Source organism: Nicotiana tabacum, chromosome 18, assembly GCF_000715075.1.
Source record: "Nicotiana tabacum cultivar K326 chromosome 18, ASM71507v2, whole genome shotgun sequence".
NCBI lineage: Eukaryota > Viridiplantae > Streptophyta > Magnoliopsida > Solanales > Solanaceae > Nicotiana > Nicotiana tabacum.
Genome location: NC_134097.1, coordinates 155,994,808 through 156,022,450, shown reverse-complemented (window position 1 = coordinate 156,022,450; position 27,643 = coordinate 155,994,808). Strand labels below are relative to the sequence as shown.

General features: G+C 36.3%; 4 protein-coding genes across 8 annotated transcripts; all 4 read right to left on the bottom strand.

Moving 5' to 3' along the window:
- Positions 1-383: 383 nt before the first annotated feature.
- LOC107825753 (metal tolerance protein 4) lies at positions 384-5,097 on the bottom strand. Of its 2 annotated transcripts, none has more exons than XM_075237555.1 (7): positions 4,741-5,097; positions 3,033-3,202; positions 2,220-2,418; positions 1,897-2,075; positions 1,665-1,815; positions 868-998; positions 384-782 (listed from the first exon to the last, which is right to left on the bottom strand). In XM_075237555.1, the coding sequence occupies exons 1-7, from the start codon at positions 4,973-4,975 to the stop codon at positions 603-605; spliced, it is 1,245 nt and encodes a 414-aa protein (XP_075093656.1). In that variant the 5' UTR covers positions 4,976-5,097; the 3' UTR covers positions 384-602. The 2 variants fall into 2 exon arrangements, with proteins under 2 accessions (XP_075093656.1, XP_075093657.1); XM_075237556.1 differs by having other exon boundaries at positions 1,897-1,970; positions 4,741-5,086.
- Positions 5,098-8,003: 2,906 nt separating this feature from the next.
- On the bottom strand, positions 8,004-10,175 carry LOC107825752 (large ribosomal subunit protein P1-like). The gene is made up of 4 exons (XM_016652664.2): positions 10,038-10,175; positions 9,616-9,697; positions 8,801-9,016; positions 8,004-8,228 (listed from the first exon to the last, which is right to left on the bottom strand). Exons 2-4 carry the CDS (start codon positions 9,682-9,684, stop codon positions 8,175-8,177), a joined length of 339 nt encoding a protein of 112 aa, XP_016508150.2. The 5' UTR covers positions 9,685-9,697; positions 10,038-10,175; the 3' UTR covers positions 8,004-8,174.
- Positions 10,176-11,060: 885 nt separating this feature from the next.
- LOC107825751 (GTP-binding protein BRASSINAZOLE INSENSITIVE PALE GREEN 2, chloroplastic) lies at positions 11,061-16,186 on the bottom strand. Of its 2 annotated transcripts, none has more exons than XM_016652662.2 (3): positions 14,832-16,186; positions 13,966-14,133; positions 11,061-11,938 (listed from the first exon to the last, which is right to left on the bottom strand). In XM_016652662.2, the coding sequence occupies exons 1-3, from the start codon at positions 16,047-16,049 to the stop codon at positions 11,558-11,560; spliced, it is 1,767 nt and encodes a 588-aa protein (XP_016508148.1). In that variant the 5' UTR covers positions 16,050-16,186; the 3' UTR covers positions 11,061-11,557. The 2 variants fall into 2 exon arrangements, with proteins under 2 accessions (XP_016508148.1, XP_016508149.1); XM_016652663.2 differs by having other exon boundaries at positions 11,061-11,688.
- Positions 16,187-17,954: 1,768 nt separating this feature from the next.
- On the bottom strand, positions 17,955-25,925 carry LOC107825750 (putative E3 ubiquitin-protein ligase SINAT1). Of its 3 annotated transcripts, none has more exons than XM_016652659.2 (4): positions 25,332-25,925; positions 22,621-22,923; positions 20,582-20,965; positions 17,955-18,755 (listed from the first exon to the last, which is right to left on the bottom strand). In XM_016652659.2, the coding sequence occupies exons 2-4, from the start codon at positions 22,837-22,839 to the stop codon at positions 18,432-18,434; spliced, it is 927 nt and encodes a 308-aa protein (XP_016508145.1). In that variant the 5' UTR covers positions 22,840-22,923; positions 25,332-25,925; the 3' UTR covers positions 17,955-18,431. The 3 variants fall into 3 exon arrangements, with proteins under 3 accessions (XP_016508145.1, XP_016508147.1, XP_016508146.1); XM_016652661.2 differs by having other exon boundaries at positions 25,792-25,902; XM_016652660.2 differs by having other exon boundaries at positions 25,365-25,503.
- Between the last annotated feature and the right edge of the window lie 1,718 nt (positions 25,926-27,643).

The following is a 27,643-nucleotide window of genomic DNA, read 5'->3' as shown; positions in this document are numbered from 1 at the left end:
TTCGAATCTAGTCTACTGCAGTAAGTAGTCTTGTCCGAAAGCCTCAAACTGCACCGTCTACTCAGACTGTCACACCGGCAACGAGAGCAGTAAGAGCAGATAGTGGAACAGAACTAGCAGCAGATAGGCATTCAGTTAGCTTGAAAACGGTAATACTATTTTTCTGTCTTATCTTCATCATTAACTACTTATTCCCCAGATTACTTCCCAAGAGTTTTGGAAATGCTATCATTATTATAGGTAAAATTTTAAAATACATATCTCATTTTTGTTTCTTAATGGGCGTGAAAAGTCTAAAGTGGACAACTAAAAGTGAACGGAGGGAGTATTACAAAAGGATCTACAAGATGATCAATAGGGGTGAACCTGCAACCTTACATAAATGACACAAATACTTCTCGCACTGAAATTAAAATCAAGTTCACTATATCTCTTTCAAGAATCCACTGTGCTGAATCATATGAATATACACTTACACCACCAGTTAAATGATTGTGTCCACAGCAACTGAACCGGAAACCAATATCATTCCAACTCTCCTCTGTATATCCACATCTCTTAGTACTTCGTACACGTTTTTCTGGAATAACATCACTGTAAAGCTAAGTTTCAGTGTTCGGTAGCCTGCTGAGGACGGAATGCTCTGGTTTGTGTTCACATTCAAAATCAAGATGAACGAATGCTCGTTCAACATCAGGGAGTTTCTCGAGGTTTATTTGTAGAGTTTCTCCAATAGTATGTGCTTCTTTCAATGGCAAATCTTCTGGAAGTTCGATATCAACCTGTTGTGAGAGAAGCTGAAAACTTTTAAATTTGACTGACAGAAATATCATTATATATGCTACTAGAGATATTCAGGAGACTGACCTCTACGAAGTACAAAACACCAAATGTGTATGCCCGAACTGTATCAACGCGCTTCACTTGGGGGTGTCTTATAACAAGATATGTTAGCTTTTGCAAATATTCCGGAGGCGCTGACTGTCCCACCAATGACGCTACATGAGAAAACCTTGTTCAGGTTAGCATCGGACATTCTTCGGTCCATAACAACATTTTGACAATATTTTGTGAAATTCTTTAGTAATAGAATTTCACGATGGAAAGAACGAACTTCTTCAGTAAATTCGAGCTCCAATATCTCAACTGGGCTATCAAACAATAGGATTGCAAGCATAAAATTTTGCAGCACTTACTATCATTTGGTGATATTTCCTTATTTATGTTAGTAATAGTTTATGGATTCGATTAAGAAAAACAACTTATACAAGATATTGAAGGGGAGCCTTGGCGTAACTGGTAAAGTTGTTGCCATGTGACCAGAAGGTCACGGGTTCAAACCGTGGAAACAGCCTCTGGCAGAAATATAGGATAAGGCTGTGTGCAATAGACCCTTGTGGTCCGGCCCTTCCCCAGACCCCACGCATAGCAGAAGCTTAGTGCGTCGGCTGCCCTTTAAACTTATACAAGATATATACAGAAAGAAAAGAGTTCTTCATAACTGTGATTCACTATGATGAAGTGATGTTCCATCAGGTGAGAAGGGCAGCAGAAGCCCGCCCTCATTACCAATTTTTCTTCTTCTTTCACTCTCGCCATTAACTAACTAATATGTGTGTCCCGAATAACCAGAAAACCACCGCGTTGAAAGGAACAAGAATTACCTGCATTCTCTAAAACAGTTCCTGACCAATTGGAGATTGTATAAATTGCAAGGATAAGGGCACCAACGGGATCGATCCACCAGTAGAACTTATCACCAAGGACAGCTGCTACCAATCCGACTACATTAGTAACCACGTCAAAATAGTGATCCTGACAAAGGTATCTTCAAGTTAGACAAGTAGACAATCAGGATAAGGACGCAAAGCTAGAATGCGAAGATACTACACACACCTTTGCATAGGCACGTACAATGTTGTTTCCTGAGCTTCTACAGTAGAGCCAAAGAGCAAGTTTTACCACTGTGGCTGTTATCATGATAGCATACAACCAGACAAGCTCATCAGAGGTCATCTTTTCGGGAGATTTATTTTCAACTAGTTGTTCTACAGCCTGAACCAACACCTGAAAGCCTAAAATGGACGTAACTTGAGCACAATATCAATAGAATTCTCACGGATAATTTTCTTAACATAGCTCCCCCAAAAAATCTAACGACTCAATAGATTCTAATGCAAATAGGATGAAATGGTTAGCATGTCAAAGAGATCGCATACCAAGTGTAGCCATAACAGCAGCAAATATAATAATTCCTACTGGCTGCACTCGCAACTTCCCTATAGGATATTTGTAGATGTTGATATTTTTCATTGATAGGTGAGTCAACCACAGTATGGCACCAGCCATGAGATCAAGTAAGGAATCCAATGTAGATGCAGCAATAGCCAGAGAACCACTCTTCACCGTGGCATAGATCTGCAAGGTGCAAGATGGTTATTACTGCCATTATAGAAAAATACATAAAACATCACTAATACTGGCTTTGATATCCAAGGTGCAAAATGTGTTACCAGAGCCATTATATGAAATTGCATAATCACCATTTTTGCAAACTAATTTCTTCTGGAGTGCAAGTAGTAGCGAACCTAAGTTCAATTGAATCCCCTTCGTCAAAAAATTGCTCTGTACAGACTGGATAAAAACTTTTTCTATATATATTCAAATCTGCTTGACATAAGAAAGTTTTAAATTTAATGGTAAGGGGGTTCAAAACTTGCTATAGGTCACAAGTTTGAATCCTAGGTGCGGCATTCGTACATTCTTTTTAATCCAATTCCAAGAAATGCACCAATGTCGCACCTAAGATTCGAACTTGTGACCTATAGCAATTTTTGAACCCCTTTACCATTAAATTTAAAACTTCTCGTTATGTCTAGGGGATTCAAAAACTAATATATATATATATATATATATATACAAAAAATTATCTTTATCCTATTTGTACAGAGCAACTTTTTGACGAAGGGGATTTAATTGAACCCCCTTCATTGTACTTAGGTCCGCCACTATAAGTATGTAATTGTTATTACCTTGAGAGCTAGCAATACAACATTTGCATAATTGGAGATCTTCATCGCCCTCTCATGTTGAGCTTGTTCTTCAAGATCCTCAGCATCAATGCAATTAGATGCCACAATGGAATCAACTTCTTCAAATGACTTCAATGTCTCAAATTGTTTTTCATAGTAGTCCTTTTCTCCTATGGTAAAAAAAAAAAAAAAAAAACCGCAAAAATGAAAGAGGGAATGAACAATTCAACAAAGAAAGGGAAACAAGCTAGCTTCATTGTAGGCGGGGTGCAATTTGATATCCTTTCAAACCCTTCAGAGTCTTAATGAAGTTAATGTGCAAGGAATAACAGAAAGAATTTTATCAAGCAGTTGTTCTTGATATACCTACATATCATCAAGACTTATAATCTCCATTTCCAACCACGCACTCAAGTTTGATACTAAAGGAGGAAAGGGAATGGGACGAGAGGTGTAACCAAACACCATACAGGTTTTGAGAGTCCTTAAGATCTAATGGAACATGGTCAAAACACCAAATTTAGCCTAGGATCAGCATCTTCCACTAAATTTCATCATCGCATTATCTCTACCACATAACATAATGTTTCCCCACCCTTCAACAACAACTTGTAAACAAAATTGCAGGTTTCAGCTTGACAAATAGTCGACTAGTATCCTTAATTGTGCTAAAACATCGTCATGTGGACTATGAAAATGCATGCTCAACCATTACCACAAACAATTAAGACAAAAGCCCATTCCACAAAATATTGCAACCCAAAAAACCAAAATAAATGAAACAAAATAGAAAATGACCCAATCAATTTCACAAGGTCTTCTCTACTTCATTCACACAACAGCGTAGCCACATACATTGAAGGATGGTCAACTGAACACCCTTCATCGAAAAATTATACTGTATATATAGAAACATATATTATATATAGGTCAAAAAGTATTTTTTATATGTATATATTAAATTTTGAACACCCTTCACGAAATTCCAGGCTTCGCCCTTGCCTTCACAAATAGAACACATGTATACTTTATGCTAGTCCATATACTTGAAATGTGCTAGGAAGTAGTAGCTTAGACAGCAATTTCAACACAACATATATTTCCAATCTCCTCATACTTTCTCCAATAAACACAACAGATAGACACAAAAAATATACATGTCAGCTGCTTGATATACACAGAATATCAAAGATAGAACTAAAAAAAAAAAAAACAGAAAACCAGTCCCTCTCTGTAACAGAAGTTTGGCACTTTTCTTTCTCAAGACTCAAACTAAGAAACTTTTACTAACATTGTGTTCTTTCACCATTTTGTGATTAAAGATGATATAACCTAGTTCAATATAATACCAAAAGTTAGCAAAAATGACTCGTTTTTGTTTTCTTTAAAATTGACTCTTGACAAGCAAAAGGGGAAAGGGAGCCTTAGCGTAGTTACTGCCATGTGATCTCATGTGACCAGGGTGCAAACCGCGGAAATAGCACGGTAAGACCGCGTACGATAGATCTTTGTGGTCGGCCCTTCCCGGACCCAGTGCATAGCGGAAGCTTAGTACACCGAGCTGCCCGCCCCTTCTCGGACGCCGCATAAAACGGGAGCTTAGTGCACCGAGCTGTCCAGCCCTTTCCCAAACCATGCATAGCGAAAGCTTAGTACACCGCTTTCTCTTATAAGCAAAAGGGGAATTGAGGGAGGAGAAAGAGAGAACCTTTAGTTAAGCAAGAGGATTTGGAAAGGTCAATATTGGAGCAAGATTCAACATCACCATTATCATTAACACAAGACTTGACCTTTTCAGGTAATCTTGCCAAGAAATCACCCCTCAGAGATGTTACTGAGTTCCGGCGACTTATCCGGTGGCTGCTCCGCCGTCCACTTCCACTAAGCTTCCACCCTTCTAACAATGGCGTTTTGTTTTCATTCTCTACTTCTTCTCCCTCCATTTTTTCACCACACCCCACAATTCAAAGCTTAAGTTTCAATTCTGTTACAACACCATTGACATATATATAGCTGCTCTCTATATAGAGGTTTTGGTCTTTTGTCTTTATTTTAGTTTGATTTTAATATGTGATGAGAATTTGTCTGGTGACAAAAAATAGTTGGACTTTTCCAGAAAAATGTTTTTTTTACATTTGGATAAAAGAATTTCTTTTTTATATTTTAAAAGTAGTGAATCTTTTTGACAAGATTTTCTAGAAAAATTTTTTTTTGCGCGTCACGTGACAAACACTAATTGTGTGAGGCCTTTTTTTTTGTCTCTCAATTTCGTGGACCCAAAATTTTATGGAGCAAAAATATAAAATATGGGTCCATAAATTTATGAAAATACCTTACACAACTAATTTTATTTGTGTTAGACACACCCATAAAACTTTTCATCATTGTGACCTTCCCCGGTAGTTCTCGTACTTCCTAAATTTAGCTGGTACAGGCTTGTTTATATTTGGCAACTTCAGCTTCTTCTTTTTTCTAAATTGTCTTTTTTTTTTAATACTTTTTCTTTTGCTTTTTTCCTTTTGTATTGAGAAATAACAAAATTTCCCAAGTAATAATACATTTCTCTTCCAATACTTTACGGTTTTATTTAATAACTCCTATTTGTTGCAATATCAGCATAATTCACTCAAAAATAAAATGCGTGGCAGTATACTTAGGGTGTGTTTGGTACGAAGAAAAATATTTTTTCATGAAAAATAAATGGTTTTATCACTTATTTTTTCTTGTTTGGTTGGTAGTGAAAAACTTTTTTTTTTTTTAATATTTTCTAGTGTTTGGTTAGAGAGTATAAAATATTTTTAGGAAAATAATTTTTTATGTTACTCTCCTCAACCCACCTTTCCCAAAATCCTCATATTTGTTTTACTCCCCCTCCCCAACCCGGACTCCATTTTATTCAAGAATTTAATTTTTTTCAAAATTTACACAAACCCAAAGGAACTAATGTGCTATTTTACTTTTTCACATAAACGTTGAAATTTGAGCTCAATAACTAAAAAGAAAATACTTTTTTGTTGAAAAAGAAAGAATGCTTTCTACAAATGAAAAGAAATTACTTGTTTTGTTGGATGAAAGAAAATATTTTTTCTACATCATGAAACGAAACAAAATACGTTTTCTATGTCATGAAAAGAAAGTACTAGTTTTGTTAAAATGAAAGAAAATATTTTTTTCTATATCAGGAAAAGAAAAACCCACTTAATTTGTTGAAATGAAAGAAAATTTCTTTTTTATATCATGAAAAGAAAGTACTCATTTTGTTGTAATAATAGAAAATACTTTTCTACATCATAAAAAAAAGTACTCTTAATAATATTTCTATTTAGGGTGGGTGATGGGCGAGGTTGGGGTAGATAGGGTGTGGTTGGGGTAGTTGGGGGTGGGTTGGGTTGCTTTGGGGATGGGATGGATGGGGTGGGTTAGTGGGGTTGATGGGGATATGGAAGATAGCGGAGAAGGTTGAAAAAGAGTTTTGGAAAAGGTTCTCCCTTCTTTTGATAGAGAAAATAATTGAAAGAAAATAAGTTCATGAGAAAAAGTATTTTCCAAAACATTTAAGTCAGCGTACCAAACACACCCTTAGTTCAGTACTTTCTCTTTGTTCTTGAAAATGTTGGCTTTTGACCTTTTAGCTGTTCAGTAATTTAATCATTTAAATATTGAAACTAGAAATTTTTTAAGCTTACTTATTAATTTAATGTTGATAAACTTAGTTTATGTGTTTTCCTAAGGGAGGGACAAGAAGGCTTCGTTCGAAATACCAAGTTCATGCCACTGAGAGAATATTGATTGGTTGAGGAAAAACATAATTAATATAAATTCATGATTTATAATGGCTCTTTTTCTCATGAGCAGTTGTTTATATGTACAGTGTTTTTGACATTTTCATGCCTTAGACAAACAATGATAATGCCACTATCATTGAAAATGAACAACCAAATGAACATAAACTTGGACTGGTTGGTTTACGACATATTGTTTAGTTCATTTTACAATTTTATCACATTGAAATGTATGCTTATGAATAACCTTGACTTGCCACTTCTATCGTACTAATTTCTTTCCACTTTGAGACGTTTGGCTCTTCTGTTTCAACAAAATAATTAACAAGTGCTATAATAGGAGATCGAAATCCAAAACCTCAAGGGTTAAAAACTCATCAAATGTTGTCTAATTCCACGAATACTAATATGGCTATAGATAGCATGAATCTGTTCTTATCTTAAGCTGCTAGAGCAGGAGTAAGCAGAGGACACAAGTAAAACATATGTAACCTGTTCTCAGGATATGTACAGAGATGTTTTGATCACGAAAATGTATACAGAGATGTTATAATGTCCAATAGCAAAAGTTGACAATTAGATTAAGATCTATATCAGCTCCTTACATCCTGCCTACATCACGAAACATAACCCGGTTGGAAGTAGAGATAAGCATTGGCTAGAGCGCACACTGGAGATATCAATCCAAACATGTAGGTGTCGTTTGGTTGGAAAACAAGTCATCACATGATTATCCTGGGATTAGTTATCCCACCCTCCCATAGGGATAAAAAACACTACAATCCTGGGATAACTAATCCCAGGGTTAGTTATACCACTATTTTATCCCAAACCAAACATTGGATAAACTCATCAAGCACATACAGTAAATAGTGCTGTTAAAATGCTGAGCGGCAGAAGATAGTAACAGAAAACTTTAGCTTCTGGTGTAGATATCACAAGTCTAATCACGGCAAGTGATATCAAGTAACTATCTCCCATGAGTTCCAGATAAACTAGTCATGAATGAACTCATTCCCAACCACATATCCTACCATCCAGCTATACAATACAGGACCACACAAATAGGGGGATTGAAGTTTGGGAAAAGGGTAGGAATGGTTTTCTCCTCGCCAGTACTTACTATAAGAATACAGTAATACAAATGCACATGGAAACTTCAAAATGTCACAGCAATAAAGGGACATAATTGGAGACAGCAATAAGTAACAATTACTGACATAACAGATGTTCATAAATCGTAACCTCAAGATTACATTTAACTGTGACAAACAGATCAAAAATCTCCTTAACAAGGGTGCTATTACCAAGTTTCATCAATTCTCTAAAAAAGAACCAAATATCATACTGAAAGGAGCTCCTAATCAAACAGACTGAATCCCATGTCGTCATCACTTTCTTCCTTGGGCTCTTCCTGTTCCACATTTCAACAAAATCAAACAAAAAGGTTAGAGAAAGGCCATGAAAATAATCTACTCTTACTTTTAGAAAAGAAAGAATAAAACTTATACAAGTTTAACTTCATGGTTGAGAGAATCCAACCAACCATTAATTATTCTTTTGCTTAGATAATTTCTACTGTCGTAATTCATGATTAAGAAAATGTTACCATTTTTCTAAAACTATTATTCATTACAGAAGCATGTTAGAATTCCCAATTAAGGAGATTATACCAATTCCACATGCAACAATACCAAATCACCCTTTTCATAATAAGTTCAATATCCAACCATAACATAAGATGATATTCATCATTAAAAGTATCCCAATAACTTTTCTAAATCAATTATTTCACAACCTCTCTGCCAAAACGTATAATTCTTTTCATTGTTTTATGTTTTTCATATTGTTTCCATCAACCAGTGTAGATAACAACCAAACATATGTTTGAAAGAAGATTGCAGGATCTACTCAATCACTTTTTCAACAAAATCAGTTTTTCTTCATTTTTATTGTCGCAGAAGTAACTACAAAACATTCCATTACCTTCTTTTCCTCCGCAGCAGGGGCAGCAGCTGCAGCACCGGCACTGGCACCACCAGTGGGAGCAGCAACAGCAACTGCAGCACCACCGCCACCAGTACCAACATTCATGATGAGATCCCCAAGGTTTCTCTTCTCAGCAAGCTTAGCAAACAGCAGAGGCCAGTAAGGCTCGACTGTCACATTAGCTGCTTTCACTAAAGCAGAAATTTTCTCTGCCTATTACCACATAAACACAACAAAAATACAATCAATACAACAACAAAACCCAAATATTAGAAAATGTTACACATCAAACAAAATACCATTTTTTAAGACAAAATACACATCAAAACCCTGGGATTAGAAATCCTACTCACGCAAAGCACAATCAAAATACATCGAGATAATAGAACTAGAAAAATATCACATATTAATGTGTATGTTACAAGGGAAAATGACTTCCAAGAAAATGTTTTCCATGACAGAGTCATTTTGCGATGTTCGGTAAACAGAAGTATTTTCCATAGAAACATTTACAAACATAACGTTATGCGCCCCCTTGTGCTCAAATCCCGGGTCCGCCTCTGATGGGCATAAGTCATTTTCCGTACAATAATCTTCACTTTTACGTTATTATTAATCTTTAGCATTTGATAATTTCATCAAAACACTCTCCGATTGCTAATATTATTAAAAATCTTTTGTATTTATTTCACTCCCAATCAAACCCCGGAAAATATTTCCAAGAAAAATGACTTCTGTCACACCAAATACATTTAAACACACAATCATGGTACAATAAATACAACATCGATAACCGTACAAGAGACTCTTACAGTGATTGGAATGTCCTCATCGTTGAGGATCAAACAAGCGTAAGTGCAAGCTATTTCTCCGATCGACATTTTATTAACGTTACTGTAATTTCAAAGAATACGAGTCAGAAAGTGATGAAAATGCTCAATCGTTTTGAAAACATCAGAAATAAATGAAAATGCTAAAGAAATGGTGAAAATATATGGAAATGTTTAATCGCACTCAGAAAAAATGGCGAAAATATATGAATATGCTTATTAACTATGAAAATGGAAAAAATAAATGAACATGCTAATACACGGTGAAAATTACAAGTAAATGTTTAATCGTAATCAGAAATGAAGAAATAAATTGATGAAAAAGCTCAGAAAATGGTAAAAACTATATGAATATGCTTAATTGCATTCAAAATTGGAGAAGATTGATGAAAATATTCTCATACCTTCGAGAAGACGGCGAAGGAGTTTACGGAGGTTCGGGAGCGATTGCAAGTCTTCTCTACTAGGGTTAGGGTTTGGAAAATGGTGGTGGTTATAAGGGGATAGACTTATGAGTGAGAAGAAGTTATGGACCCAATTTTGTTAATGAAGCCCAATAAAGATCAAATCCCATGCCATGAAGAGAATAATACTGGAATTTTACACAAATAGCCGGCTAGATTCACTATTTACTTTTTCTAGCCGGTATACATAAATAATAAGAAAAATGATACTTTATAATCGTTCTCAAAATAATAGTCAAAAAATATATAGTATTTGTATATATATATACATTCTGTATGTTATATACAAAAATTATATAAATTTTATACACTTTGTCGGCTACCCAATGTACATAGCGTCTGGTGCGGGCTAAAAGTGAAAAAAATCCTAAATTATATACTGATTATACATAGTTATGCATATATAATACATGAATTACACATATATTATATATTCGCCGGCTATTTTTAGTTTAAGCGATTATGTGAACGGCTATTTGGGTCAATTCTTCAAAAATCCTCTACCTCAATGGCTAGAAAATGGCAAAAATGAGATGCAATAAGGGGTAGTCTTTAACTTTTGACCTTTGGGGCAAGTCATCTACCAATCGGCAAAACTTTAAGTTTGGCTAAGCTTGTTAAACTTGAAGTTTTATCCATATGGACAAATGACTCGTCCAAAAGGTCAAAAGTTTAAGATCAGCTCCTTTTTAAAATGCAATTCAAAATTGGTCAAGTTCACCCGCTTGATACCATAAGAGAGTCAAGTTTCATATTAAAACTGTAGTCAAGTTTCATATTAAAACTGTAGCATATTCAACTCTCCCAAACTTAAGTTGATCAAGTTTCAGAAAGAAAAATTTTAAGTTATCAAGTTGGAGTGTGACTTGTTGTTCAACTCATTTTGATCCAAGCAAACGTTAAATACGAACTTGCACATAACGATTAACTATGTCCCAATTCCAAATTAATTAAGATCGACTATATGAAACTTTTATGTTAATAGGTATAAATAACACTTGAAATGTTCTTGTTTTGTAGTTACACAATCTTTGAACAAAATGATTGCAATAATGCCTATTTATACAACTCATTATCAGCCAGAGAGAGCCTCCATGCAAACAACTTCTAACCTGGAGAGCTAAACATGACATCTATAGCAGTACAAAATTGATCATATGGTAGAGCAGAAATCATATAGTATATGGTTTGTGCTACATGCATATATCAGTTACCATTGAACTTCATTTACGTAACAGAGACATTTTGGCATCAAAGAACACCCGGTTTGTAGGCTGCAACCACCGTCAGAAAACGGGTTCCCAATGCAATTGTCAACCCTGAATGCCTCTGGTTAATGCATTTCTCTGGTTTTGATGCTCTATTTCTTCTTTGAGAGGTAACACGGGTGATTCTTCCCACATTCGATCTGCCTTCAAGCGATGGGACAAGATTCCGCCAGATAGTAAATGCTTCCAGTATTAGCAAGTAGTTGATACCACATCGACAGTTGATGGTTCTGCAATTTTTTCTGCAGTAGAGTCGTTTAATTTCCTCTTCTTCTCACTATGGCGCTGCTTATTTGAAGAACGGTCAGCTTTGGAAACAATTTCTGAAACAGTAAAGCCAGCAACTTCAAAATTATATGATTTGTTTGGAAGTAATGCATTACGAACTATGACATCAACGCCATCATATGTCCAGACACCTATTTTAGCCTCTCCCTTAAGTCCAATGGCAAACCAACCAAGACCTGAAGCAGCAACATCAACAGAACTTGAATCCCATGAGTTCCCGCTCACATGAAATTCCCTCTTCAACCATTTCCCTAGCTCCTCAAGTCGCCCCTCTCCAATCGGCGGCTGACAAAACAGAAGAGACAATGGAATGTTTAATCATATCATATCAATCAGCCAAAAGGTCAAAGCACGAAAGTAAGTACATGAGGTTGCTGCATGTACAGAAGAGTTTTGAATTTTACAAATAGGAGGTGTCATGGTGTATGTTATTTGCTAATGACATAGTTCTGATTGACGAGACGTGGGGTGATGTTAATGAGAGGCTGGAGGTTTGGAGGCAGACCCTAAAGTCTAAGGGTTTCAAGTTGAGCAGGACCAAGACAGAATACTTGGAGTGCAAGTTCAACAACGTTACCCAGGAAGCGGACATGGAGGTGAAGCTTGATACACAAGTCATCCCCAAGAGAGGTAGTTTCAAGTACCTTGAATCTATAATACAAGGTTATGGGGAGATTGATGAAGATGTCACGCACAGTATCAGAGCTGGATGGATAAAGTGGAGGCTCGCTTCCGATGTCTTGTGTGATAAAAATGTGCCACTGAGACTAAAAGGTAGGTTCTACAAGGTTGTAGTTAGACCGACTATGTTGTATGGCGCAGAGTGTTGGCCTGTCAAGAACACTCATGACCAGAAGATAAAAGTAGTTGAGATGAGGATGTTAAGGTGGATGTGTGGGCATACCAGGTTCGATAAGATTAGGAATGAAGTTATTCGGGATACGGTGGGAGTGGCTTCCGTGGAGGAAAAGATGCGGGAGGCGAGGTTGAGATGATTCGGACATGTTAAGAGGAGAAGTATAGAAGCCCGAGTCAGAAGATGCGAGAGGTTAGCCTCAGTGGGTATCAGGAGGGCTAAAGGTAGGCCTAAAAAGTCTTGGGGCGAGGTTATTAGGGGGGACATGGCGCAGCTGGAGCTGACTGAGGACATGGCCCTAGATAGGAGGGTGTGGAGGTCGAGGATTAGGGTAGAAGGCTAGTAGGTAGTCAAACGTATCTCTTTGTCTTTCCCAATTCGCTAGCATTAGTGTTAGTATGATATCCTTTTATTCATAGATTGCTATTACTACCAAGAGTTTAACTGCTTTTTTGGCTTCGGTATTTTTTTATCTTGCTGTTATTCCTTCTTGTTGCCATTACTTTTGTCATCCGTTCTCCCGCCGAGGGTCTATCGGAAATCGTCTTTCTTTCCTTCTAGGCTAAGGGTAAGGCTGCGTACATCTTACCCTCCCCAAACCCCATTTGTGTTGTTGTTGTTGTCGTTGTTGTTATATTGAAGTATGTGAAGAACCAGACAACTAAATGAAGGATTCAGCAGATAAATCTGGAGAAACCATGATAGTTCAACTCTGATTCCATATACTTTGACACCTCGAAAAGATTTAACACACAGAGCGGAAATGATGTAGAAACAGAGATGCATGTGGAATTTTAAAATTTTGCTAATGTTGATTATTGTTCATTTAATTACTGGTCAAGAAATGTTATCCCATATTTTCTTGCCTCACAGTCTCACACAGTTCCAAATATAGCATCAGTGTGAAGAAGCGCAGAAAGTTGACCTAAGTTCTAAAAATGTTGACACCCTGAATTCCTGACCAGGGTACGTTTCGGTACCTAAGATTTCTATTACAAAGAGCATAGCTTTAATGCCATCACCCAAGAGCCCCACACAGTTCCAAACGTAGCGTCAGACTGTTGCACTTTTACTTCAAACTCAAGAGCCCATTTCCATAACCCCCCCCCCCCCCCAAAAAAATACTGCTATTGGGTTGCCCAGACCTTCAGCAAAACTTTCAAGTTCTTTCACCCTATCACTCAAAATCGGGGACAGAATCCAGGTTGCTTCAAGCTTTAGGTGATACCGCACACTCTCAAAATCAGAAACACAACAAATTTACCATCTGCTGTTGACAATAGTATTTTTTTCTACTTAACTAAATTTACAATATTAGTATCAAACTGCTTGCAAACAAAACAAAAAATAAAAATTGCAATACCGAAAGCTTCAGCCAAAATAATAATGTTAGAAATAAAGATTTGAAATTAGAAAGAGACATAGGAGGAAATTCAATTCCTAAAGCAAATAATACCTGCAGCTGACGCCCAAAATGTTCTTCCAGCATTGTGCTGACATTCTCTGTCCTCCCCATATGAAGTGGAATCAGCGGAGATGCCCAAACTGTAACATACACAGAATCAACAGATAATTCTTCCACATCCAACCGCATGAGCCCGCCTATATGAACTGAATGTCCTCCCTGTCCACAGAAAGTAATGAAATCATTAGATTTCAAAGTGGATGGCGCAAGCTAAACTAGAGAAAGCAGGTCTTCAAGTAAAGTTCTGACTATAAGCATAGGCAGACACATCTGATGGAGGTAGGTAAAAAGAAATGATAAATGTCACATATCCACGTGCATTTCAAAGGTTAATAATCTAATCTCGGTTAATATCTTTCCTGAGCATACCTGCCATTAGATTCTTTTTTCAATGCAGTGAAGCTTCAGACAGAGCATTTCCGTTGAACAAATTCTTTTACAAAAGGGAAAAGAGAAACAAACATTTTTGTTAAGTAAGTTTAGAAGAAACGATCATAAGGCAATCATAAATATTCGACTGAAACATATTACAAGTACTGAAATGCATTATGCAGGAGAGAAATTGAGCCACTATACCTGCTCAAAAATGAGAAAGAAATAGGAGTAACAAATTTTAGCAAATGTTGATTCCTTTTTAACTACGCAAGGAAAACTAAAGGAGCTTTAAGTGATAAAGATCCAAGTTCCTCTTCCAATACTTGTATGATAGAAGTCTCAGGAAGAAGGATCCACACAAAGTCAACAAATTGCAGAGGAGATATTTGCAATTAGACACTCAAATTGAAGATGAAGTGCAATAGAAAGCTTTTGCAGAAAAATAACACATTTTTTATGGAGCCAGGAAAAGAATTATGAACCTTGATCCTATATGTCCTTGGCCTCAACTCTTTACTTATATGAACTAGCTTCTGCTCATCCCTCGTCAACCTCGTCGAAATCTGATGAGGATGTAAAAGCCCCGGGGTATCGAACAACTTGGCATTCCCTGGAAGTACCCCTTCCACTCTCAAAATCCCCAATGTAGTCCCTGGCACCGGAGCCTCCGTTAAATGAGTTACCTTCCCACCAAAACACTTTCCTATTGCATTAATCAATGTACTTTTCCCAGCATTTTGTGCCCCTACTGCCCAAATATGCCCTCTTGGCCCAGCCAATCCCACTACGTCATCGACCAAATTCTTCACTCCCCAATCCCTCACTGCACTAACCATATGCACACTCGTCAACTTAACCGCCCCGCCCTCTCTCGCCCTTGTTCTAACCCAATGTTCAAGCCTAGTAGGTGACAATGAGCTAGGTAAAAGATCAATCTTTGTAACTACCAACACCATTCTAGGTACATTCCCTGATTTTCCCTCCTTCCACGCCCGGGAATTCTCTTCAATTGTCCTAGAAACTAACTGAGCTACTTTCCTAGGAAATGATCCATCAAAATCTGATGCATCAACTACCATTAAAACAACAGCCCTCGCCCCCGTACTCCACATCAACCTCCTCCCAACAGTATGATCAAAATCGAAATCAGGCAACAAATTCTCTACACTAGGGTCCTTAACTTTCCCATAATGCCTTAAACTATGACACCTAGCACAAACTACTGGCTTTTCAATTTTCTCAGATGGGGTTTCAAGATTCTCTTGATTTTCACATTCTACAACCTCATTAAGCAAACCCCTTTTTAGAGAAACTGATATTTCTGGCTCATCAACAATTGGATTCTTGTTAATGCGTTCTCTATAATTTGGGCTTTTAATTGAAGGTTTAATGAAATACCCTGGTTGTTTTGGGTCAGAATCTTGCATAGTGACACCACAACCACGGCAAATGACATTAGAAGTAACTTCCTCAAAATTCCCATCTCTAGAAAGTGGTAAAGATTGGATTTTTGAGGGTGTAGAGAAGTTTCTGAACAAGAAATGAGGGAATAGGGTTTTAGCAGGGTTTTGGGTATAAAGAGTTTTTTCAAGAATTGGAGGTATTGAGTTGGGTATAGGAGCTGTGTGTGTAGATGGTGAGAGAGAAAGTGGTAGAAGGAGTTTCTTCAGCTTTGATGGAGAAAGTGATCGGATTAGCATTGTACTATGATTTTGTTCTTTCTGTTAATCTAAGGTTGTCGTGAGAGTTGTAGAGGTATTTCTCTACCTTTTGAGTTTTGAGGTTGGAATTTGTATCTTTGTGCTGTCTGCACTGGCTAGGGTTGAAAATCATTTTATTTTCATTACATTCTGAGACTATTGGCCTCTCTATTTTTAATTTAGTGGAATATGTTTAGATGATTAAAAAGGGATAAAAACTAAATTTAAACCTCTTCTTTTCGGAATATGAGCTTGACTTGATTCAAGCTTACAGCTTGTTTGGAGGGTTGTCACGTGTCGCTTTATAATGTATCGTATTGTAATGTAGTATATTGTATTGTATTGTTTGATGAATACAATGTTTGGATAAACTGTATCATTTGCCGTCATTTTATGATGTTACGCACAAACAATATGAAGATTGCAATATGACTAAGAAAAAATAGGACACGAAGCGAAATTATTATATAAAAAGGTAGAATAAATGATAAAATATGATTATTTAATAATAAGAAAGGGCAAGGTGAGAGAAAAAAATCAAGATAACGATGCCACCACACCAAATCCGTCGTTACATAAAGTGACACTTTTCGTCGTTACGTAACGACGAATTTAACGATACGATACAATAAAATTTATGTAACAATCAAAATAAATATTGTATTTAAAGTAACAATACGATACAATATAACATGTAACAACCATCCAAACACACTGTTAACCTCCTATTTATTAGTGTCTCTCAAAAATTAGAAGTTGAATTAGATAATGTCTATTTGCTTAACATATACTCCATCAGAGTGTCTAGTAGTATCTCTTGATAGGAAAGTACAAATTTTAGTATCTACATCTATTATATATAAGAGGAGATTTTTTTTTCGTAAAAATATCTACATCTCCAAGTATACAACAACAATAACAAATTCAGTAGTTTTCCACAAGTGCAATTTGGGAAGGTTAGATGTACACAGCCTTAGCCCTACCCCTGGAAGGGCTACATCTCTAAGTATACTTACCTAAATAGTGATATTATAATATCCTTAGTAGTGATTAAGAAAAAGAGATTTCCTATAGTTTGATAGTAGAATGGTATTTCTTCCTCCTTGTTTTTCTTTCTTTTGTTATTAGTTAGAAGTTGCAACAAGCATGGTTGAGAAGGGAAGATAGATAGATAGAATTTTCTTGGAAGCATATGTATTTGTGAAAAACATTTCTAAATTTTCAGATGTAATAGTCACTGTCATATCTGCCAAATAGAAAGTCATGGGTCATTTATGCGCAGTGAGACAAGAAAAGGCCTTTGGCAAAATATTACTTCTTACACCCAATGAACTAGAACTAGTGATTTGCATGCTTATTAGTAGTTACTACTATATAATGTTGGAACAAAATTACTACATTGACTGATGGACAAGCAACTCCGCCCGTGTGAGCTTAGTCACAATGCTGGTCTCAAGCCCGGATAAAAAAGGAAGATTGCAGTATGCTCGGGCGAGCTTAATCACAATGCTGGTCTCAAGCCCGGATAAAAAAGGAAGATTGCAGTGTGCTGACAACCAGCGCAAAACTTACCCATTAATGATAAATCCTCATAATATAGAGATAGATGATATGAGTTGAGCGGAAAGAAAGTGAGGATTCATACAGTCGACCTCAACTTGTTTGAAACTTGGGCATAAAGAAAGTGAGGATTCATACAACAGATCCCAACTTGTTTGAAACTTGAGCATAATTGTTGTACTAATGGATAAGCATATGTACCATATGATTTTGCCCACCAAGGCTACTGAAGGTCATTATAGGCTTTCCCATATGACCATTTGTCTACACATTGTTCACTGAGTTGGTTCAAAATTTAAAGGACTATAAGATTAAAGACAAATAAAAAACTCAAGAGGCAATAGATAAGAGACTAACTACTACATAGATTATCATATGGCTGGTCAAAAAAGCCTAAATGCCTCACAACTTTAGATACAAGGCCAGCAATAACCATAACATGGGTCCATAGTTGAGCTACACTACACTCGTTACAAATCGATTGATCGATCCAAAAACCAGGAACTGTATAGAACCATCTGCAGATTTTCTAGTAACCATTTACAAGAAATGCAAAAAATAAGCCACCAACCAATCAGGAATGTCTAACTATACTTTCAGGGGTTCCTGCAGCGGGGTTCCTGCAGCAAAAGGAGTATATCTAGTCGGATTATTTTGCACCAAACGGCCTTCTAAGAGGCCACTCTTTAAATTCAGTCTCTGTTATCCCAATGAACTAAATTTCGCCTTTTTGCCAACAAATTTAGCCCACTGAACTAACAGGGGCACAATTTAAATAGTGGTCTCAACAATGGCCATTTGCGCAAAATGCCCCTATCTAGTTTATAATGGTTCTCTCCAAATGCGGCCAGCTATCTTTAGCTTCAGCTCCTTCCTGTCACCACCAGAGAAGAAGAGTGCCATGCTCCTTTGAATAATCAGGCCATCTAAACTGTCTCGAACAGTTTTATGACTATCACGGATGCTCCTCGGTACTCCTTGCCATGTTAACTTTCTGCTAAATCCACCTACTTCAAGACTATAACTAAATCTTTTTGCATCATCATCGTCACCCATAAAACGAAGGAATGCCATGTACACTGGTGCCAATCCAAGGTTGAAAGCCTCGAAGTGCAGGCAAAACTGGTGACCAAAACAGTTGAAAACCTATTCCAGAGAATAGCAAAAGAACTATTACCAACATGACCTTTTCAAGCAGCACAGAAGGAAAAAATCAACAGAAAAGGAACTCCTTCCTCAGCACCAAATGCTAGTCGGAAGATTAATTAATAAGCAAAGAACAAAACAACTTCATGCTTTTTGTCTGCTTTCACTTTCAACCACAAAAGATAAAGCTGAACATAACTACAGGAGCAAATACGAGCCTCCTAGCAGTAACTACAATGCAAACATGACGATGAATGATGAACCTGAAAGTTTTATTTTATTTTAAATGGTAACATGGTGACTCGAACCCACAACTGTAAGGTGGAGGTGGAGAGGGATTTTCATTAGAGCTACCTTTCTTGTCAATGATGAACCTAAAGTTTAAGACGTAACAAAATATTTTTCCTTCTTTCTTTGGAAAAGGTTAATAATAGCAGATTTTCCTCAAGTATCTAATAGGAGGCCAAGATCTTACAACTTTTAAGAAAGTAAAGTAACAGAAACAGCCATCAGTTTCTCTATTTCATAGACAACAGCTTCAGAATTTCACTCTTCAACTGACTTATTGCTAGAGAGCAATATGAATTAGCTGTTTGTAGAACAACTTGAATTTGTTGTTTCTCTCATTAGTCCAGATCTTCCTGGAAGGTTTACAGTGATTTCTAAAAAAATCTTTCACTGATGACTTAAAAGGTCTAATGTTATTATTGTTATTACTATTATTTATATATATACACACCTTATTGTTCACTTTCACTTTTATCAACTAATAAAATCATCATTACCAAAAATAAAATGAAAGTGAAAGGAGGAATAGCAGCTCAACTTTCACCTTGTTGGTGAGGAGGATTCAATTCCCCACCTTGTAATCCCCTCCTTGATTTACCTTTCAACAAAATAAAAGGTGGGGAATTGAATCCTCCTCACCAACAAGGTGAAAGTTGAGCTGCTATTCCTCCTTTCACTTTCATTTTATTTTTGGTAATGATGATTTTATTAGTTGAGTTTAAAGAATGAAGTGAAGACTCATATCGCCGACCCCAACTTTGGTTGACGCTGAGGCATAGTTGTTGTTGATGATGATTTAGAAGGGTATGCGAATGTTATTGGGATTTCGCCATCTTCCAAGAAAGGTTGTTTAACTTTAGGTTGTTGACAAAAAGAGCAAAAACAGACTGGAAGTTTTCCTTATGCAGGAAAGCTGCATAATTATACTGCTATATTTCGAGCTTCCCGCTTAAACACATAATGACACATACAAACCATGGATTATATGTTGATTTGGAGATTGAAACCCTCAAACAACTCCCACTTGCATTATACCTAAAATGTTCAATGACCTATCATTCCACAAGACTGAGGACATATGGAAAGACTGAAGCCGCCAAATATAAATTGGTTGTCTACTTGAGGGATGACACCGCTCACACATTCAATGGAAAGAGCGACCAAACCAACACTCTCAACTCTCATGATAGACATTCTTTTTTCAGATAGGTATCATTAAGGCAATTTTAACCTGCAATTTTCAGATCTGGAAGTAAAATATCTTTTCACTAAGTTTGATCTCTGTTTAGACCTTCAATCTATATTATATTGTTTTTTTTATAAAGGAAATTGTTTGCATGCATGACGATTCGCAATTGTATCAAGGTAAACAAAAAAAACATATAAACATTATAGTATAGAACACCCGCAATATGTGCAATGAATGATAAATAATACCCTCGCTGCCCAACCCCTACATTCCCTTAGCTCCCTAAACAAAGGTAGAGAGCGATAGAGAGAGAGCGATAGAGAGAGAGAGAGAGAGAGAGAGAGCTCACTGTCAACATCCATGTAGCATTCTCAACTTCTTGAGGATTAGATTTGACATAACGATGATTGAAGGTACACCCATCATGCATGTCAACCTTGTGATCATCTTTTAGGTGTGTAACGAGGTACTGAATATCACCAGTAACAGCGCATTCAGATCCTGCATACGGGCAATTGTATGGTCGAAATCTGCAGTTCTGCTCATGTAGAAGCCTAGTCTGATAGGTGAATATGTCTTGACAGCCAAAAATTTGGTATCGGCATGGCAATTCCAGCGATTCAGCAATTTTCTCCAGCGCTAGACATCTTATGTTTCCAAGCTCATGGCGGCAAATTGGGCATACATGTACTTTTTTCTTGCATTTGTGGCATAACGTGTGGCCGTTTGGACACTTACAAGAAAAAGGTCGACAAGCTTAGTAAACTCCTAAGAAATCCTTCTAATGTCTTGAAGAATAAGATCACAAGCTTAACAAAAAGAAGGAAAACGAAAAAAGAAACATAAAATCAGTCGGCCAACTTCCTTTTTTTTTTGGAAGGCATTAATGATCCCTTTGTTTTTAAAGGCATTGGTCATTCAACTACTTTTTCTTTCCATTGAGCCACAAAAAACACTCTGTACGCCAAAAGTTGAGTGTCTAACATTCCAATTTGGTTCATCCAAACTATCAGTGACTACCTTACAAAGGGAAGTATTTATTACATAAAAGCTACACAGGAAAACCGCGTACTGTTCTATCCCAAAAAGTTCAAATTCTTCTAATAATGTTGAATTATATGCTTTACCAACGTTATTGTGGTAATTCTTTTAAATAGACCATATAACTAAGAGGTGCATAAGGTATGTAGAGTTTATAGTCCATAAATACATTTATCTTGTTGGAAACTAGGTGCCCTCTTATTGTTAACTAGCAACAACAATCATCAAATTTTCATTGTTATATTCTCTATTACAGCTTGTAGAGTTTACTGTCCATAACATGAGATGTTTATCCTTTAGGGAACCAGGAGCTCTTTTATTGTTAACAAGCGATGAGAATCATAAACTTTACTATCATTTCTTCTCGTACACCTTATTTGAAGGAACGAAGAAACACTCGAACTCCAAGGAAGAAAGATGAGAAGCCTCTTTAAGCCATGCCCAAATGACTTGAAAGCTACTAAACTTGACCTCTTTCCTCAAATGAAAACTTTTTCCCCCTCCAGCAATTCAAACAAATATAAACGACCACCACTTTACATCGTTGGAAACTTATTAACATCTTGCTAACTTACTAATTTCTTTTATATCACATCACTAATTCAGAACACCATTTTGTCAAACTCTTTATATAATCTATTCTAACATACCACACAGGTCAAACTAGGACCTGTATATGGAGGGAATATATTTAAATCGGCCAACGCTTGCTATGAAGGAAAGATCATTATTCACGCGTTGTGTTTATCATACTCTAAGAGTCAGACATTTCTTTAAAAATATGGTTCATTTCATAACGTATATGGTACACTTAACCCCCCCCCCCCAACAAACCCACCCCCACCTAGGACTAGATATCTGGAGCATGAATAACATAACATGGGGCCCATCATTGGGTAAACCAAAATTTGGGATGGGCAAAACTTATTTCTAGTAAGTTGAGGTACTCTAGGAAATTGCGGACCTTTTTACGAAGAATGGGGAGAGCGCTATTTCATCTCTGCTGAACAGACAAATAGACGTTTTCTCCCTATAATAGCTCGAATTGATTATATAATGCTGCAACTCTATCAAGATGCGACACTTTAAGTTAAAGACTCATTAGTAAAAATAATTGACTACTTATGAAGAAATTGCACCATTCTTTTTCAAACTTTTCAAGTCATCTTAAAGAATTTCTATGTACTTGTAATTTTACAAACTTCATCACATGTATACATCTGCATCCCTGTCAAGTTCAACTGCAAGTACCAAAAATCTCCTCCACCTCGTACCACTATGTCAAGAGATCTCAAACCATACTCATTACAAATCTGTTATTCCAATGTAAGTTACATTAGAACCTACCTGGTGAATGGGCGGGTACATTGGATTCATACAAACAGGGCATTCAAGTAGCTCATGAACAGCGCTATTAGATCCCGCTCCCTGCTTCCCACCAATAATAGCTGAAGATTTTCTAAAAGGGGAGCTTTTGAATTCAGAGCTTTCTGGTGCAATACCATAATCAGCATATCCACTTCGGGAATCGCCAATATCCTGGTAATTGCTGCCTCCGGGAGCCATGATATCTGTATTAACTGCCAAGCGTTGATAACAATATATATCCTCCTCAAATCTGATCTTCTAGCTCTCTTGACGGTCCTGGTCCTGTCACCAAAGAGAGTGTAAACATAAATTGGAAAAAAGGATAAAGAAATCAACCTATCAAACAAAATAGGAAAAAGATCTAGATAAAATGAAAACCTTTACTAGTTAGCGGAGCCTAGTTAAGGCTAGTTAATGCAGGTAATCTACACCAAACATTTACATGGAAATTTATCAGCCAAGTCTTCGATGGCAAACCAGCGTGCAATTTTTAAAAATATGCATTTCGCAAGCAAAATTAACAAGAGAAGGGGAAAAGGGAAAGGAAAAATTATGTACAGCATAAGAGAAATTTAGTGAAACTAGTTAGTATGCCTATCACAAATAATGAGATAACTAGTCTATGAAGTTTTTGATAGTCAACATTCAAGATTAGCTAGTTGCGCACCAAGTGTAGAACAGAAAATCTATTTAATATATTGTCCTTCAATAACTAGGTCTTATGACAAAAATTTTGCTAAGATAAAAATTATATCATTTGTAATTGTTTTGAACAAGCACTTATTTAACCAATAAAAAAAAATGAACAAACACATCTAATGCCCGAAAGCAATTGCAATTGGTAATTTGGCAACTGCATGAACTAAAATTCAGATATAAATAATAGTACTACAAAGTCCTTGTAGTTCAGATAGAGCGAAGCTATGTTACTCTCCGGGCAAATCATCCAGAAAAGTGTAGTTCACAACTAATGGCTGGGAACGAGCGTTTGTATTGGAAACCAAGTTGTTACATAACTAGTTCAAGTTTTGAAATTCCTTTATAGGCATCATTTAGACAAAGTCCATTGAGGTCAAATTTGAAAGATGGATGTAAATAGATACTGGAAAAAGGCTACCACTCTACTGCAGAACAAAGTGACATTTTATCCAGAATGATTTCTCATCTGCAGCTGAGTTCCGCGGTATGTTGAACAACCTATCCAAGAAAAACTCTACTTTTTTGGATAAGTCCAAGAAAACTACTCTCTAAAATTTGTCCATTTGCGTATCCAAAGAGCCAAAGAAAAAATCCTCGACTAAGATTTTCAAGTATGTTATGCCGTCTAAAATGGAAAAGATCATAACTTAAAAAGATTTTTTATAAGTTTCTAAATATCTAAACTTATTTCAAAGTTTTTATAAGTAATAATACCTTATAAGTATTTGGCATTGTAAATGTATCTAACTTGTACCTAAAGTTTCTTACTAAGAGCTATTATATTAACTGTTCCTCAAAGTTTCTTTGGGAAAGAATCATGTGTACTTCATTACTTAGAAGTGCCTTCATCGTTACTCTTTAGAAATTTTCCTCTGCTTCTCTCTTCTTTAGGAAAGTGAGAGTGATATGCTCAAAAGTTGTTTCAATGCTAAGTACAAGGCTTTAGTGATTTTTATTTACATTAAAGAGACAAATGAGAACTTCTTGCTCATAGTGGTTGAGGGAGTCCTCTCCACGCCACTAGGTCAAGAGTTCAAGGCTGGTACGAGAAGAAGATAAACAGACAAGGGAGAACTAAGTAGGCTATCCTAAAAGTCTCAGCAAAGTATCACCTCAAAACGAAGAAAGATAGACAGCATAGCAAATAAGGGATCTACTTATTTCCAACATCAAACTGAAAAAGGAAAAATCTTTGGAAAGAATTTGCTTACACAAGAAGCAAATGAATTGTCTACAACAACAAGAATTACTATGCCTCTCTCTCCTTACTCGGAAGTCATAACTTTTTTATTGGACAGAAATGAGAACAACTACAAATCCATTATAATCGCACAAGTGGGGTCTGGGAGGGTAGCATGTACCCCTATCTTGAAGGCAGAGGGGTTGTTTTCGATAGACACTTGATGGACAACAATGAGAAGAAAAAGAAAAAAACCGAGAATTCAAACCAATTCTATGACACAAAGGTCCAAACTTTATGAGCTCATAACAACTCCCAGAAACAAGAAAGCATTAAAAGAAAAGGGGGGGGGGGGGGAGATGAAGTAAATTCAGCATACAACAAAGTTTGCTGATCAACAAAAAATTTAGGAGCCAAGATCAGAACAAACATTCAAAGATCCAAACTTTATTATTAGTTTAGAAGGAAAAAAACTCAATCCTTCTCCCCAACATTCTTAATTTATCTTCCAAGACAACAAAAATAACCTAGCAAAAGCAATTCAAAAATTAAATCTGTCAATTTCCTCAAAAGCACAAAAAGACCTAAAATGCTACCACATATGCTTCTTCACATTTATCTTCCCCATTTTAACCTTGAATTCCTTAAACTCAAACAAAAGAAAAACACTAAATCTTCAACTTTCCAGCACCCCACAAACATAAGATTTCAAACCACAAAGATTATCAGCACCCCACAAACATAAGCTTCAATCCAAGAAAAACTACCACAACAAAAAACAAAATCCAAGAGGAAAGAGAGCAAAACTAACCAAGAAAAGCTAAACCAAGATGAGATTTTGTACCAAAAAGTCTGATTAATTCATCCCATTCTTCAAAAAACAACCAATAACTGGGTCTTCCTGTTAAGACTCATCAAAAAAAAAAAGAACAAGACAAACCAAGAAGAGAAATTTAAGGGTCTGAATAAAGGGTGTATGAGTGAGTGGTTGAAATGAAGCAAAAATCCTTAAAAGCTTTCTCCTTGATTTACGTGTCCTAAGTCTCCTCTAAAGCAAAGCTTCTTTCCTTTTTTTGTCTAACAGTAAATCTGAGTAATCAAAACAAAATCTTGTAACAAGAGTCAAAGATTTGAAAAAAATGTCACAATCGAATTCACATAATAATGGAACTATAATTGACACCACGTTACATATGACTAGCTCGTAAAATAAGTCGAGATATGCTAAACTAAGTAGAACATTAAAATTATAAGAAAATAGCTGATATCACCTTATAATATACAATTTTTTTTATGGCACACACATGTGTGTGTACAAATAGACAAAAAATGAAGAGGGGTTAGGTGTTTTTGAAAGGGTCTGGTAAATTTAGTACAAGACAGCAATTTTTGTGGAAAATTGTCTAAACAGATAACCATTAATGGTGGACTTTGAAGTTTGAAGTTGTGGGGTTGGCTTTTTCTGCAAAGGGGAGTGGTGGGGTCAGTTCTTTTTTATTGATTTTCTCGTAAGGATAGAAAAAAGAAAAAGGTGGCATTTCGCGTACGCAACGTTTGAAATTTTTTATTACTACTATGATTATATTAAACGATTCAAGATTTTGAAGGGTCTTATATTATTTTTCTATAGACTCGTTCGGCACAAGGGATAAGAAATAATTAATCTCTAAGATTAAATTTAAGAAGAATTTATCCCATGTTTGGTTGTTAGAAAATCACAGTATAATTAATCTCGAGACTAGTTATCCCAGAATTGTAATATTTTTTATTCCTATAGAAAGGTGGAATAACTAATCTCGAAATAATTAATTTTAGGATAATTAATTCTGGGATAACTTCTTTCCAACCAAACGACCCCTTAATGTGTTATTCGTGTCAGCTTTGTTACTTTTACTAACATAAGAATTGAAGATGTTTCTATTTATCGGATTCTTATTACTTTTCGTCAGCATAGACGGAATCAATATTTCAACTTTATAGGTTCTGAATTTTGGGACAACGACTTCAAGTATTAATGACTGAGTTATAAATTTAATATTAACACATATTTCATGATGTTTTCTTTTTGCAGGTTGCGACAATGATCAAAACACCAAATACATTGTTTGAGCAAAAGTTATTGGGTTCCGCCGAATCCGTAGAGCGTCATATGCCTCCGCCCATGTTCGTCAGCGTAAGTATTAATTAACGTTATCGGATCGTAATTTTGTATAAAAGCTATCGTCCTCCATCAGCGTAAATACAAAATTATTTTGTTCATCAAGACTTAGAGTCTTAGACAAATAAAAAAATCATCTAATTTTTTAGATTATGGTTGTATAGATCGAAATTTGGACGACCACGACCGTTACCAAGTGTAGCAAAGAGAGAGGTCCTTACGATGTCTCGTCCTTAGATCGTTATGAAGGGTGACAAGTAACAGTGGCTAGAGAATGCACGACGTCTGTGGTCGTGTTAACATAATAGGAAACAATGGGAATATGTCTTTCGAATATTCCTTGTGTTGTACCTTTTTTAGGGTAAAAAGGGGGATTGTCCCCTATAAAGGGGGAGAGAACACTGTGTAATGGGGGACTTTTGGCTTATTACAAAAAGAGATCCTAACATCACCCTTGGTCTTGACTAATTGCATTCATTGTTACATTCTCTTGCATCTGAAATTCTCGCATTTATGAGTAATCATTTGGTTCCAATATGCTAAGAAGCATCGTTCATCGTGTATTTCTCTAACACTATTCAATCTAGATTTTATTACACTTAGCTGAGATTTACCTCTTCATCTTTATCAATTGATTTAATAAAAAAGGTTTCAATATCTTTTAGATCAAACAATATGGCGCCGTCTGTGGGAATTTCTTTAGCTAAGATTTTAGTTTCCTCTAGCTTTCCATAAACTAACCCTTGAAAGAGATAATCGCCTCTTCCTAGCTTTGCACAAGTTAACAATGACAGGAAAAGGAGATACAAGGCTGAAAGCAATAGCAGGTGTCTCAACCAACCTCCTAAACGTCATCGACGAAGACAGCAGAGGGGAGAATGAAAACGGAACACCAAATGCTACACCTAGAGGAGAAGTTTCACCTCCCCCACATGAGAGTGCCACTTCGCGCGAGAAAGAGGCCT